General features: G+C 37.0%; 1 protein-coding gene and 1 long non-coding RNA gene across 6 annotated transcripts; both read right to left on the bottom strand.

The window, feature by feature from the left end:
* Window positions 1-2,222: 2,222 nt before the first annotated feature.
* On the bottom strand, window positions 2,223-9,355 carry LOC147872984 (uncharacterized). Its single transcript, XR_015536297.1, has 2 exons — window positions 9,241-9,355; window positions 2,223-2,496 (listed from the first exon to the last, which is right to left on the bottom strand). It is a non-coding gene; the product is annotated as an uncharacterized LOC147872984 (long non-coding RNA).
* Window positions 5,192-15,295, bottom strand: LOC110839884 (uncharacterized). 5 transcript variants are annotated; one of them, XM_087353285.1, is made up of 5 exons: window positions 14,998-15,295; window positions 14,375-14,488; window positions 13,269-13,394; window positions 12,957-13,115; window positions 5,192-11,057 (listed from the first exon to the last, which is right to left on the bottom strand). In XM_087353285.1, exons 1-5 carry the CDS (start codon window positions 15,115-15,117, stop codon window positions 9,876-9,878), a joined length of 1,701 nt encoding a protein of 566 aa, XP_087209411.1. In that variant the 5' UTR covers window positions 15,118-15,295; the 3' UTR covers window positions 5,192-9,875. The 5 variants fall into 5 exon arrangements, with proteins under 5 accessions (XP_087209411.1, XP_087209413.1, XP_087209414.1 ...); XM_087353287.1 differs by having other exon boundaries at window positions 5,192-11,054; XM_087353288.1 differs by having other exon boundaries at window positions 13,269-13,391.
* Window positions 15,296-16,186: the final 891 nt, after the last annotated feature.

The following is a 16,186-nucleotide window of genomic DNA, read 5'->3' as shown; positions in this document are numbered from 1 at the left end:
AGCTGAATTTTTCAAACGCAAAGCAGAAAATGTACTTAAAACTTCAAATGTAATACATAATTTTGCACAATCATCAAAGGTGGCATTAGAGACATCGTATGAATTAGCATTGCTAGCTGCAAAAAATAAATCATCATATACCGCAGTGGAGTCTCTCATTCTGCCTGGTGCTTTAATTACAGCAAATAAAATGCCAGACAAAAAATCTGCAAATGCAATAAAAACGATTCCAAGTTCTGACACAACTGTAGGTCGCAGAATTCATGACATGACACAAGATGTTGTTGAGCAAATTACAGAGAACATTAAAATTGTCAAAAGATTTGCAATTCAAATTGATGAATCGGTGGATGTTTCTGATGAAGCCGAGCTGCTTGTATACATTCGGTATTTTGTTGTTGGGAAAGGAGCTATTTATTGTTGATGAAATTCTCGGATGTAAACAATTACCAGAACATAAAAGGGAGAAGATTTTTTAAAATCCTTGACAATTTCTTAAGGTTGGAATTAGATTTGCAGTGGGAATGGTGTGTCAGTGTATCCACTGATGGGACTGCTTCAATGACAGGGCAAAAAGCGGTCTTGTTGCGCGTATTCGCGAAATTAATCCTAAAATAAGCTGGCAACACTGCATCATACACAGACAAAGCTTGGTCGGGAAAAAATTACTCCTGATTTACACGAAACACTGAACATTTTTGTGAAAGTGGTCAATTTAATCAAGTCTCGTGCATTGAACTCCCGTCTTTTCAAGAAAATGTGCGGGTAGATGGGATCCACACACACTCAACTCTTGTTGCACACCGAGGTGCGATGGCTGTCACGAGGACACATGTTGGCTCGACTTTTTGAACTGAAGTGTTTCCACTCAAAATTGAAATCTGATTTGGTTACTTATTTTGAAGATGAAGGCTGGTTTTGTCAATTAACTTATTTGGCAGGTATTTTCAACAAATTTGATGATCTCAATCTTCAACTCCAAGGCTTTGACAAGATTATTTTTAAAGCGCGTTAGAAGGTGAAAGGATTTTATAAGAAACTTCTGTTATGGATTAATTGTGTTAATAATGGGAATGTTGCAGTTTTCCCAACTGTTTTTGAACTTACTGAACAAAATGAAGTTAGCGTTACTGATGGCGTTTTGGAAGTAATCAAATGCCACTTGGAAAATCTCAGGATACAATTTTTGAAATATTTTCCAGACATTGAGAGAGAAGACAATTCCCAAGATTGGATTACAAACCCTTTTTGTACCACCGCAATCATTTCCTCTAATCTTCCCTTAAAATTAAAAGAAAACCTGCTGGAAATGTCCGTTGACGGTTCACTGAAAATAAAATTCGAAAATATGTCAATCTGCGACTTTTGGATTGCTGCTCGCAAAGAGTTCAAGGAGCTTAGTGACGCTGCCATTTCACACCTCCTGCCAGTCTCATAAACGTATTTGTGTGAGAAAGGCTTCTGACATCAATCAAAATGAAACGCAGGAACCGCTTGAACCCAGAACCATCTCTGATCCTCGCACTCACGAAGATTCGTCCCCGAATTGAGGGGCTGGCGTGCCAGAAACAAGCTCATTAACAGGTCTGAACCACATTAATTAATAACTGATAAAATATTTAAACATATAATTTTGCTTTGCTAAAATACCTTTGCCCCTTTATTAACTTTTATATGATAGGAAATAATATATTTGTTATTTAATAGCTTGATTCTCCTTTTTCTCATTTAAAACATATTATTTAATATATTATTTTTGATGTAATTTATTTAATTTATTTTAGATATAGATTATATACTATGTATAACTTGAATTATACACCAACAACTTTTGGGGTACAAAGTAGAAGAGAAATTATATCTGGGGGCACGCGAACAAAAAAGGTTGGATAGACCACCTAACAAAGACTGTGCTCTTGCAAGTTTACGTCTACTGTCTTCTTATTTCCATTTATGCTTCAGGGGATTTCAGCTTGGAAACTGACCAGCTCCCTAATAGCTTGTCTGCAGATGAGTAGTAACTATTAAGTATTTATTTGACCTTCAAAATATTAACCACTTGAGTGGAAAGTCTTCTTGTCCAAATACTGTCCTCTGACTGCTCTTTCTTAATACCGATCACACCATGCAGTAACATAAGAAAAAACAAAAGCAGCCAACCACGTTTATCGAATACAAACATTTATTTACAATTTAATATTATACACAGGTTTTAGCCCCATATGGCTGTTTGCTGTTCTTTCTGTTTTCTAAGGCCCTATCATCTCAAAGACGAGGTGACGGGCGAAGAATTTAGTCTCAGTTGCTCGTCTAATCTCCCTCCTCTGCTTCCTTCTCGATCTGGTGGATAGTCTTGGGGGTCAACTTACTTCTTCTTGGGACCCATTTGCCTTTCCGGAGGTCTATCACGTCTTAAAGCATGAACCTGGTTCTGTTCGAGATGACTCCCCTCTTCCGAGAGAGCTCTTTCATCCTCATGAAGCACTCGGACAGATCCTGCATAAGCACAGAAGATTCAAGTCACGTTTCACTGGCAAATTGAACTCCTTACACTCATGAGCCTACACATAAAACTACAGAATTCTGCCGGTAGACATGAAGTTCACACAGAAGAAACTGTACAGGAAGGCAAATCTAAATTTAAATTGAGCTGTGAAGCTTACTGTCTACTAACATAATGTAACTACATATTTCATCACACAAACACGGATTATTCCGTGGATGAGCCTTGGCGTGGCCCATCAGTCACTGCTTGGTGTCTGCTGCTGTTACAGTGAGTGAATTTTGACAAGAGTCAGCAGAGGAGACAAGAGGAAACATCAAAGTCTAACCCAGGACTGTGCAAGATTTCCATTGCACTGGACGCGGACAAGCTGAAGCTACGGCATCAGGTGTCTTTATATGAATCTTGTATGAGTGTGACTCAGGTAAGCAGAACATGAGGAAATTCAGAAGAAAGTGGCCCAGGGGCCAAGTATCACACAGAAACATTATTCAGAATATTGCCAACAAGTAAGAACAATTTGCATGTCAGGAAGACAGGAAACCAAAAGGCAGTCTTGAGTATTAAGAGAAAAATTATGGATGACATTAGCTTCAGAATTCACCTTTTCCCTTAAAGTGTGACAAAAGAAATTAGTGTCAAGAGGGACTTTGAGATTTGCTACATAATTATTTGCATTTAGGCTTGCAAAGAACACTTGTACGTTCGCTGCAGTCACGTGATCCTGTAGCCTAAGTTGTCTTCTAAAAAGAAAAGGTGTAATGTCACAAGGTTTTCAGTTATTTACATGAAGATAAGACATGTGACTATCAGACAGATCACTTCTTGCAATAAGTCACACATAGTTGCCTAGTGACAGACGATATGTAGGCCCCAATTGCTTTTTCATTGTGCCATATGTTCAAACCCAGGGTCAACAAGCAGCCAGCAGGCAGACAAGCAGGAAGAAGGTTTTAAAATTTAAGTATCTGTGAACAACAATAACAAATAGAAATGAGGTCCATGATGAAATTAAGAAAAGAATATATTTGGGGAACGCTTGGTTTTATTCAATTGAAAAACTGTTATCAACTCGTTTACTATCAAAAACACTGAAGATCAGGATATTTAAAACAATAATTTTGCCTGTTGTCTCGTATGGTTGTGAAACATGGTTTTCTACCTTAAAGGAAGAACGTAGATTACAAGTGTTTGAAAACGGTGCTCAGGAGGATATTTGGACCTGGGAGGAATGAAATTAGTGGTAAATTTAGAATACTGCATAACGTGGTTCTGCATGATATGTACGGGGCACCTAGCATAGTGAGGATAGTGAAATCTGGGAGGCTCCGATGGGCTGGACATGTAGCACGCATGGAGGGGAGGCATGGGGTGCATACAGGATTTTGGTATGGAATCCTCTCGGAAAACGACCACTGGGCAGACTAAGAAGGAGATGGTAGGGTAACATTGAGATGGATCTTAGGGAAGTAGGCTGTGAGAATGGCAAATGGATGAAGTTGGCTCAGGATCGTGGCCGGTGGCGGGCTTTGGTGTTGTCGGTGTTGGACCTGCGGGTTCTGCTACCAGGGAATTAGTTACTTAATTACAAAACAAATAGATGAATAATGATAACTACGAACAGCAGGAAACAACAAACACGTATGAGAAATATCATTGTTCTAAATTTCTTTATATTTTAGGTTTTATCAATTAATAATATTTATTAAGATATGACTGAAATAATTAATTTGTGTAATTAATCGAAATCTTATTTCCATTTCTAACCAGTTTTGCCAACAGCTGTGTTTGGTTTTATGCCTCCAAGGCTTTTAATTTAACGTTTTCGACCCGATCTTTTCATTCTTACGCTGCATCGCAAAGGAATGGTGGATGGATTTTCGTTCCGCGATGCTATAAAGAACACTACTGCTTTGTTGTATACATCATAGTCTCGGTTGGATATGGCCTCAGTTACGGATAATAATGTGATATTAACAATTACTTGATTTTTTAATCTGCATATTGCATTTTATGCCGGCCGCAGTAGCCACGCGGTCTGAGGCATGATGCTAGTGCGCCTGACTGCTGCGACCGTGGGTTCGAGTCCCACTCAAGGCATGGATGTTTGTCCGCTACCAATCCGCACTGGCCAGCGTGGTAGTGTATGGCTAAAATCCCGAAATGGGAGACCTATGTCCAGTGGTGGACATTGAGAGGTTCAAGGAAAAATTGCATTTTATACAGTTATTCTCCTATTCAAAGCCTAACGGCGTACTTGGCTAAAGCTCCCGACACACCGGCTGAGAACCACTGCTGTATACAATGAATCAGTAATCAGCTCTTAGCCCGCTAATGCACAGAATAAATTGCGGTCTCCCTGCATTTCCATATCAAGCTCTTGAAAAGAAGAGTGGCACAAGAGACTCCAGTACCATTTACAGGACTGCAGAAAAAATTCTAAGGAATTGACCATTCACTCTATATAAAGTTTATTTAGAAAGAAATTGCAGGTTATTGAGTTGATGAAAGACGTAAGGGATTTGAAATTTGTCGTGCATGATATAAGAGCATAAAATGTGCGGTATATATAATTTTATTTATGAGTTGTATAAATTGACTTAAAATTGAAAGAATAAGCACAGATATGATTGGGAAAGAAACTAGTTTAGTAAGGAAGCAAAATGACCAGGTAGGAAATGAATCCAAAATGCTGTAACAATTTATTGAAAACATATTTTTGGCATAATAATATTAATTTATATAAAACGGAACAAGTAATTCTACAAAGTACATAACTTGGTGTGATTTACTTTTTGTATGTTGGCAGATTCGAGATCAATATTATGAGAAATCTGCACGCATATTTTGTTTCTTGTCATCACTGCCCTGCTAGGAGGACTCTTTAGACGTTGTCCAACCACTTTATAAAAGTTCACCCTCTTTGATTCGTAGATACACTACCTATTCATCGCCTCGTGACTTCAGAGTTCACTATGCATTTAATCAACGCATAATGTATCAAAAGACGTGTTCATACTCATATGGTTCCATTTTTAGGGCTACAATGGCCATGAAAAACGATGTAGCTCTTGTTTCTGTAGGACTTGAGGTTTACACGGCGGTGAGTCTGAAGATGGCTGTCTTCTGGGTTGTAGTGCCGTGTAGTCTAGTAGAAGCTTACCGACGTTTCAGAGGTCCTTCCTATCTCCATCATCAGGGCGATCACCCTGATGAAGGAGGCAGCATGGACTTCTTCCATACTACAAGGCGCAACAACTCAGAAGACAGGCATCTTCAACTGTTGTGAAATTTATTGTTGAATGCAGTGATGCTATGATTATAATATCCAAGCATTCATATTTGGAATTGAATATCGCCTTAGTGAAAAGTTTGTTGATTATGAAACAGAAAGTTTTATTGTTTAAATACTGACGTATTTTTATAATAATAAATACAATATATATTCAGATATATACGAGCCAGTTGTGACAGGGCTAAATTCTAAATTAAATTTAAGCCGTCATTTATCAAAACATAATGATTCTATGTGATCAATTATTCACGGTAACTGATGTTTATTTAGTGATTGTGAATTTTCTATCAGATGTTGCTATCCTTTTATTTTTTATTTCAATTCAATTTGCATATTGTCTTGACGTGTTTAAAATCGAACATTTTTAACAGGAGAAAAACCAATAATTTTGGAACTTGACATAACTGAACTTCTTCAAAACTACGTGGTCAGTGCTTTTGCTCTTTATCATTAGGCATTCAGCGAGTGATACCGCTGAAATTAGTTATTTTTTCCACACATACCTATTATTTAAAACTTAAAAAACACATGGCACCTTGAAGTTTGTTAACATTGCTTTACTGAGTTGGTAAAATATTTGTTTCTCAGAAACTGTAACGCCAGCCCATGCTATCTCTAACATGAAAGAAATCAGATCAAAGTAAACAGAAACTTAGTTAAACTGTTTTGTTTTTACGAAAAACAAATACAGTCACAGGCCTGTTCTTATTTCAACTATGCTTACCAGTTTATTATCTGCACATTAGATTCGATTGAAAATAAAAATCAATTTTAACGTTGACTTTTATTTTTGTTGCAAGATATTCCAAATGTGTAAGCTGAGAAACCATAGCATCTTTCCCTGTCTTTAATGAAACACACGAATTAACATTGAAATCTGCAATAGGGACTCTCAGGCGAGGCAGTGATTTAGACAGTTGTATGCTATCCAGGCCCCTACTGTTCTTGCTGACAATTATTTTAAGCATTAGAGCCACACATAACCTTGGGATCGGATTAGGCAACACAGAAAGCACCATCTTCAGTGTACACAAAGCTCCGTCTATACTCATTGATCTCCTGACTTCTTCTAAAATCTAATAAAGCTCTTCTCACTACCTTATAAATAACAGGCCACAGTGAAATAATAAGAACAAACCCGGCTACATTGAAGCCACTTCCCCCCCGGCAGCTAACATTATCGTGAGCATTCCCGTCTTTTCTTAAGAGTAAGTGATATACACACTAACACTACAAAGATTGTCCTGAGCGAGAGAGGATAAGTACAGTCTGTTTCAGCGTAAAATGAAAGCCATAATCCTACATCAAAGTGTTTCACGTTGCTTTCTTTCGTTTAGACACAGGGACTAACTTGTTTTGGGTTTGGGATGAATAGAATGCTTCCGTTTGAAGGAGAACAGCATTTGTTATAAGCAAAGGCATTTTATATGAACAGTAGTTCTTAGGGAGACTGAATGTTGTTGGGTGTTGATTATTAATTACTTGCAGTTGATTAGGTGTTTAGACGTCTTGATCTAGGCTATTGTTTCAGAGTCTATGCTGGCGATCAAAAAAAATTCTTATGGAATCTCTACCAACAAAATAAAATTAACATTTTTCTCCATCTATGCCAACTAAAGCCGACTTTCATTATATTTCTATGCCTATGACAAAGAACAGTGTGTTATAAGGTCTTATTAAATTCTGCCTATGTGCTCAGTTTCTAACGACTGGATTTATGAACTGTGGAATGTTTAAGCATTAAATAAAACGCTTAGTTTCAGTGTATTCATTTAGTTCTTATATGAGGATAAGCAGGCTTTATCCTTTTTAAGACATACGAGACTTTGTAAGAGTGTTATAAAGCAGAATGGAAATAAAAGCACTCAAAACATGGTATTTTCTTTTTTCTTTTTGCTCTTAAATAAGATATAGTTTTCTTACTGCATGAACCTTCATGCCACTCTCTTTGTCGTAAATATTTCAGTATATTTATTGGTCTATATACCATAGTTTATTCTTTTAACGATTTAATAAAATAAGTTTTTTGACACATCCTCATTATATTTTGACAGTTTTTGATTTATGGTCTTCGAGAAGCTGGAATGCATGAATATTGTCACATTTACACAGATTTACTGTTTTAGCTTGTTTATTTTAGGATGTAGTTTATGAAAATATTGGAGGTAATGTTTACTGTTGCTTTGGGCTAGTAATGATAAGAATTTCTAGATGCGTTCGTATGTAAAAGAGAAGTCTTGTCTTTGTTCGAATTAAATTCATTCTTCAGCAACACACGGAACATCAATGTGAGGCTGTGGGTCTGGATGCAATACAAGCACGAATCTTAAACACGCAGGAGCGCCATGAAATGGAATGTCTCAGTTAAACCTAGTCTATCGGAAAGCAGTACTGACTGTGATTGTAAAATTTGACATCGTTTAAATGATTCATTACAACCTACTTGTACAAGGGGAGAATTGGATTTTCATAAAGCATTAGTATTTAATTCACGTTGTTTCAGTACAAATATCAGACGTCTATTGCAGATTGCATACCATACGAACTGTCCATAAACTAACAAACCATGATGAAAATACGAAGAAATAATTACTTGAGGCCGAAAATACACGCTATTTAATATCTCAGTTTATAACGATTTCATTGCAAGATCCAAAGACCTGATACTTGTTAATGCGGCATTGAATTTTGTCGAAGTTTGGTATCTGTGAGAATGAGTTTCTTTTTTAATTTAAATTGTTCATAATGATTTTTTTTGTATGACATTTGAGGTTTTCGTGGCGTCGGGGTTATGGCGTTATGTATTGTGATAAAGTGTAGTCTTGTAGACTCTTACCGACGTTTCTGAGCTACCTGCTACTTCCATGTTCAGAAGTGAGGTCCCACTGCTCTAAACATATATAGTGGTCTAGGACTCTGTCACCTGTGATTGGTCAATCGTATTGCTCAATTGTTTCTGATCTTTCCACTCTGTATAATTATCTATTGTATATCCCAGGCCTATTCACTTCTACTGATAAGACGGAAGCATTTTCGTCTGAAACATTAATTACGACTACAAGGCCATAACCAGAGGACAGAATCCTGATTATTTCGGAAACACACTATCACCTCTTACTTATTCTTTCGCCTTTAACAGATGCTTGTAGAATACAAGACATATGACGTGTGATAAGCGAGTTTGGTCCTGATGGATGCTGACATTTTCTTCATTGTTGGTTAAATCGATCTGGGCGAATCCTGAAAAAGCTCAGAGCAAACTACAGAGCCCATTGTTTCGATATTTCTAGTTAAAAAGTTCGGTACTCAAGCCAGAGGTGTCAACATTTTAGGCAGGCGGGACACATTGAAAGACATAGTGTTTTCCGAGGGCCGGAATGTTTAAATATCTCTACCATAACCAACACAAAACTGAACACTACAATAAAATAACCTAATTTACCTTGGGCCTGCCTTTGCTCCGCAGGAGAATTAACATCTGGTTGCGATTTTGAAATGCCAATTTGCGTTACTTCATGAGTGGACATCGTCGATACACATATACAGGTACAAAAACATTATCCACTTCTACGTTCAGAGTTTACTTTGCGCTGGTTTTTGATGAAGAAATTATATTTGACGTAAATATGTCTATACGGAAAGGAAGTTTATATATTGGCTTTATTCTAAATATTTCCTTTATACCCGCTTTACAATTGAGTAAAGTTTGATTAAGACTTTGCTTATTTATGGGTCTGTGGTAGCTGAATGTAATGTAAGGTAATGTAACGGTTCCTAGGTAACCATTATTGTCGATTTGTTGATAAACAGATGAAGTTTCCTAGGTAACAATAATGCCGAGTAAACAATTGACGTTTCCAAGGTAACATAACAATGAAGTTACACTTTTTCATTACATTTTTGCCGAATGACACTGACCCTAAAATATAGACGTATTTACGTCAAAAACACCAATACATACATTAATGATCCTTGTGATCACTCTGTTTAGTGCATATACACACACAGAAACATGAACACTATCCTTGTTACATGCTCTAATGTCTCTTCAGATGACTTCATTGACTGAATGATCTGTCACACATGTAATAAAAGGTGTCTCTTCAGACTCATCTTCCGAGTGAATGACTTATTACACACGTCACAGATATATGGACGCTCTCCACTGTGTATGACTTGATGTTGTTTCAGATTACAATTCCAAGTGAATGACTTATTACACACGTCACAGGTATATGGACGCTCTCCACTGTGTACGACTTGATGATCTTGCAGATTCCTCTTCTGAGTGAATGACTTATTACACACGTCACAGGTATATGGACGCTCTCCACTGTGTATGACTTGATGTTGTTTCAGATTATTTTTCAGAGTGAATGACTTATTACACACGTCACAGGTATATGGACGCTCTCCACTGTGTACGACTTGATGATCTTGCAGACTCCTCTTCAGAGTGAATGACTTATTACACACGTCACATGTAAATGGACGCTCTCCACGGTGTATGACTTGATGTTGTTTCAGATTACAATTCCAAGTGAATGACTTATTACACACGTCACAGGTATATGGACGCTCTCCACTGTGTACGACTTGATGATCTTGCAGACTCCTCTTCCGAATGAATGACTTATTACACACTTCACATGTAAATGGACGCTCTCCACTGTGTCTGACTTGATGTCGTTCCAGATTATTCTTCTGAGTGAATGACTCATTACACACGTCACAGATATATGGACGCTCTCCACTGTGTATGACTTGATGTCGTTCCAGATTATTCTTCCGAGTGAATGACTCATTACACACGTCACAGATATATGGACGCTCTCCACTGTGTATGACTTGATGTCGTTCCAGATTATTCTTCCGAGTGAATGACTCATTACACACGTCACAGATATATGGACGCTCTCCACTGTGTATGACTTGATGTCGTTCCAGATTATTCTTCTGAGTGAATGACTCATTACACACGTCACAGATATATGGACGCTCTCCACTGTGTATGACTTGATGTTGTTTCAGCTGACTCTTCTGAGTGAATGATTTATTACACATGTCACAGGAATATGGACACTCTCCACTGTGTACACATTCATGTATCTTCAAATCATGAGGGAATGGATACTCTCCACTATGTGTAAGTTGATGTCTCTTTAGACCACTTGGAAAAGAGAATGTTTTACTGCATACATCACAGGAATTGGGATGTCCCCCACCATGCTTAAGTTCATGTTCTTTCTGATGACTCTGCTGAAGAAAAGAGAAAAGAATTATGATAAACTTATCATAAAAAAGAAGAATGAGTTTGAAAGCAACATGATAGGTTTTTCTACCAAATCCCATTACCTGACCCAAAGTTAGTGGAGAGCGTGCAAGAATTTGAAGTCCACATTGCAGTTTACAACAGTTAATTCACTGAGGTATGTGACATAATCTGGAGCCCCTGATCTCAAACTTCAGCCCCCAATTTAGCATCATACTCAAACAATAAATCCCAAGTCACTCAGTTATCTTGGTTCTTACTCTGTACCAAGTTGGATCTGAATTCCATAATAAACACATTTTTTTGCACAGAGGGACAGCTACATGTAAATTTGTTGGTTCAATCACTTGATGGCTACTTACAGCAAGAGATTAAATATTTTGGAGCCATTGAATTCAACCCATGGTCTTCCATCGCATAATGTATTCTATTCTTGAATGGTAGGTCACTGTATTAAAAGGTAAGCACACAAACTTGGCAAATATATTACTCTAGATGCAGTGGGATAGGAAGATGTAAATTTGCTAGTTCATTTAGTTCCTTGATACTTGTAACAGAAAGTTGGGTTTCGTGTCAGGCTGAAGTCGGACACATATCAAATGGACTCCTTAATGACAGCATGATACTTAAGAGGTTCAAAAAAAAATCTCTAATGCATGAAATAGAAGAAAAGTCATGTATGCCAACTATCCCTGGATTCTCATCCTATATCATAACATACATACTCAAGTTCTTTGTATCCAGCCAGACTTGTTATTAGAAAACCTATAGCAAAATGATTGGGATTTCTGCAACAGGCAAGCAAAGAGTTAACCAATCAGAGACAAAGTATCAAGAAGTGGGGATATATGAAGTCATGATTTGCTAATGCGAATATAAATTCAAAAAATTAACCTAAATTAATAAACCAGATTTTTAGAAATGTACTGACTGAAAACATGTAGGTTTCTCTATTTGTCAATAAGAATTCCAGCACATATTCATGCCTTAATAAGTAACAGAAAACAAATAAAATTAACTGATCAGACAAAGTGATGTACAGTCTACAGTAATAATGACTGTTCCAATAAACCACTTTCCAAACTTTACAGTTGAACTACCAAGATGACCACTTCTTAAAAGTTTTAATTTTTATAAAAACATATTTCTACCAATTTCATGTTCAAAACATTTAGAAGAAACTGTAAGTCTTTTCTTCATCGGTCATTTCTCGGAAGAAGGGTCTATGTATAAAATTTACATAACGTTTACAATTTATCCGCACACTGCAGAAGCACTTAAAGAAAAATTTGACAATTCATTTCGGCAATATCCCAAGAAGAGCTTCATCGAGTATTTCGAAACAAGTTAATGAGATGTGAAGCTTGCTTGCAAGCACAAGGAAGTCACTTAGAACATCTTTTGTGATTTAAGGTAAGAACAATTAATGTAATAACATGTATCAGTGACGAGAAATATTTGTAGTTCGCTGTTACTAGCGGCACTGTAACTGATTCGCAGGTCACCCACCAGAGGAACACGCACAACTCCCGCCCACTTCAACAGAGCACCGGCCGACCACACAATGCAAGCACGACCGCAGCCTCATAAATTGTAGACCCGGTACATCTATCCTAAATAAGATCTACTGTGAGTACAATCTGGTAATTCAGCATACCATATCCTTAATTCAGAAGGAAGGGGTAGAGACTGAGTATATTGCAAAAACAAACACAGTGCTCAGAATCTATCTGTAGAATAATTATCAGGATCTACAAATGTCTGAAGATCGTCTGTGATACTTTTCATAACTTTGATACAATTTCAAAATTTAGTCATCAGAAGGGACTTTTTTCATTGGGATGGACAGACACACATGAGGACAATTGACACTTTAATGGACATACCTCCTGTTCATCCTTCATAACTTGTTTTGTTATTGAAACAGGATGTTCCTCAATTTTTATATCTGAGACATCCTCAGCTTTTACTTTGATGACCACATTTCCATCCTGAGACATATCACTGTCTGAATGAGAATCATCTTTCACCAAATCCATACAGTTCTGTAAAACCACCATACACATACAAAATTATTGTGTTGCAGAAATGTTGTTTTATAAAACAGTTACCGAAAAACAGCATGCATGTATGGATACATTTGTACATACAAACAAACAGATAAGAACCATAAATAATTTGGTTAAAAGGAGGCTTACCTTCCATTCATCCTTTGTTGTTGGAAAAGCTGATGGTGTGTAAACCTCATCAATTCTCAAGCCAACGGAATCTTCTACACTCAGTTCATCCACATCATTTTCTGTCTTGATTTTATCACTATTCTGCTGTAAAAGTATGAGTTAAACAAAATTCCTTGAGATGATGTGCATTAAATGCAGGTATAACTGGATGATAATCTACAATAGCATATTCTGAAATAGAATATGGGGTGCCCTCAAGCTAATACTGAGTATATTCAGGATAAAATTGTATCTCGCAAATCTTTTTCCCATCAAAATTTCCAGAAAATAAGAAACTCTGGCAAGAAAATTCAGTAACCTTGTGTTGATGAAACAAGAAATTTACTGGAATCCTACTGTAGTGATGCCAAGGTACATAGTCTCTTACACAAGCATCTCACATTCCATCCCCATAAATAAATACACACCTTCTTTCATTTATAAACGATAATTCCACACTGTTAACTGTGTAGTGGTCATGCTCATGGTAGCCACAACATAATGAACAAAAGACGGGTATCTTTTTTAACCACATTATGACATAATGACTGGAGAACTTTTTATAACTATTAGTTATGTTATGGATGGGGTAGAGCCTGAATGTACTGCCTAAACAAACACAGTGCTCTGATTTCATGTGTAGAATAATTCGCAGGATCTACAAATGTCAGAAGATTGTCTGTGATAACATTCATAACCTAGATACAATTTCAAAAATTAATCATCAGCAGTGACTTTTTCATTTCGATGGATAGACACACATGAGGACAAGCGACACTTTAAGGGACATACTTCCCGTTCATCCTTTATAACTGGAAATGTTATTGGAACATGAAGTTCCTCAATTTCTATATCTGAGACATCCTTAGCTTTTACACTGATGACCTGATTTCCATCTTGACAAGTCTCACTGTCTGAATGAGGTTCATCTTTCACCGAATCCACATATCACATTGTTACACATATACAATTATTGTCTTGCAGAAATGTTGTTTTAAACAGTTCCCCCAAAACAGAAGCACCTGCATGCATGTATGGATACATTTGTACAGAACCATAAATAATGTGGTTAAAAGGAGGCTTACCTTTGTTATTGAAAAAGTTGATAGTGAATAAACCTCATCAATTCTCAAGCCAACAGAATCTTCTACACTCAGTACATCAACATCATTTTCTGTCTTGATTTTATAACAATTCTGCTGTAAAAGTATGAGTTAAACATAATTCCTTGAGATGATATGCATTAAATGCAGGTATAAACTGGATTAGAATTTACAATAGCATATTCTGAAATAGAATGTGGGGTGCCCTCAAGCTAATACTGAATATTTTCAGGATAAAATTGTATCTCGCAAATCTTTTTCACATCAAAATTTCCAGAATATAAGAAACTGCTGTAATGTTATGTGCGGCAAGAAAATTCATTAACCATGTGTTGATGAAAATTTTTTTTTACTGGAGTCCTACTGTAGTGATGCCAAGGTACATATCCTTTTACACAAACATCTCAAATTCAATCCCCATAGATACATACACACCTTCTTTCGTTTATAAAGGATAATTCCATACTGTTAACTGTGTAGCGGTCATGCTCATGGTAGCCATAACAAAATGAACACAAGACGGAAATCTTTTTTCAACCACATTATAACATAACGACTTGAGACCTTTTTATATAACTATTGATTATGTTTGTTTGTATACTTACGGAGGTCCTCTTCAGAGAAGGAAATATTTCTTCAGCTTTATGTAATATAATTTTTGGCACTCTTGTTGCTACAGACTCCAGAAGGTTATTAAGGTAAGAAAATTGTTCATCACACATCATGATTGATATATTGTACAGGAAAGTAGATTGAGAGAAACGTGCTATATGGCTTCTTACTTCCGAACAAAGGCGGACAATGATATGAGCGTCCTTTTCAGTCAGCGATAATGTTTCTATCTTCTAGTGCACAGATAACTGAACTAAACTTGACCGTAGGTTTTCGCTGGTGGAGTTGAATGTTTCATGTTCAAAAACATTTCGGCCAACAATGCTGTTGCCGGTATGGACTTCCTAGGTATTAAACTTGTTGGATGGATCACGCCATTGATTACAGTGAAGAATTGGAAGGGCGCGACATCCCAGAAGACAGCAATCTTCTTATCTGCCGCCGTGTGAACGTGAAATCTTACCCTCAATCTGCGTAATTCCTTCGTGAGACGAAGGACCGTTTCTCAACAAGGACCAAGTTGCCTTTCCGAGGTGGAACAATGGTACACAGTTTACAAGAGCAGTTTTCATTTGGGAGGTGGTAACTTTTCGACTGTATGTTCTTATGTTTCAAGGTCAGCGAAGCTAGGTGATGTACAGCGCGACTTGTATTAACTGTGGGAACTCCATTGAGATTGAACCAATAAAACATGCTTTTGCTTTTCTTTGTTCCTGCGGGAAGCAGTTGAAAGGAATGAGGAAAACTAACAGTCATTTGAGGTGTAATAAAAGACCTAAGAAAGTATAATTAAAAGTGTAAATTTTATTGTATTATAACATTATGTGGCTCGATTCTTAGGTTATGACTAATCTAGGTTAACAAAGGCTGCCCAACACAAAAGTGCACACATGCTTGGAGTTGTCACCAAGTGGTACGAACTAAATGTCTTTGTGCAACTCTCATGTGTCATCACCACGTGCATATTGCTACAGCCCCCACTCCTTTGACCAACGCCTAAGACGAGCATTATAAATACTCATGTTGAGAGTAATATAGGATTCATTCATTCATTCTTTTGTATCTTTGTATCGGTTTCAACAGGACATTCTGTAAGTGCCTCTGGGCACTACATTAATATCCTTTAATAAATCCTTCTTCAATTGGAGTTGTGTTTTTGGAAGTTAAGAAGTCACCTCTAAC

This window comes from Zootermopsis nevadensis, unplaced genomic scaffold, assembly GCF_977971745.1.
Source record: "Zootermopsis nevadensis isolate Lab colony 2312 unplaced genomic scaffold, Znev_1.0 Znev_ptg000022l, whole genome shotgun sequence".
NCBI classification, from domain to species: Eukaryota; Metazoa; Arthropoda; class Insecta; order Blattodea; family Termopsidae; genus Zootermopsis; species Zootermopsis nevadensis.
Note: the sequence above shows the minus strand (reverse complement) of the source record. Positions and strands in the feature narration are given on the sequence as shown.

Bases quoted from the DNA above. Each gene is read 5' to 3' on its own strand.
- LOC110839884 (XM_087353285.1), bottom strand. From the start codon at position 15,117: ATGATGTGTGATGAACAATTTTCTTACCTTAATAACCTTCTGGAGTCT. The intron at 13,395-14,374 runs GTAAGCCTCCTT...ATACTTTTACAG, and splicing joins CAACTTTTTCAATAACAAAG to CAGAATAGTGATAAAATCAA. The intron at 13,116-13,268 runs GTAAGCCTCCTT...GTGGTTTTACAG, and splicing joins CAACAAAGGATGAATGGAAG to AACTGTATGGATTTGGTGAA.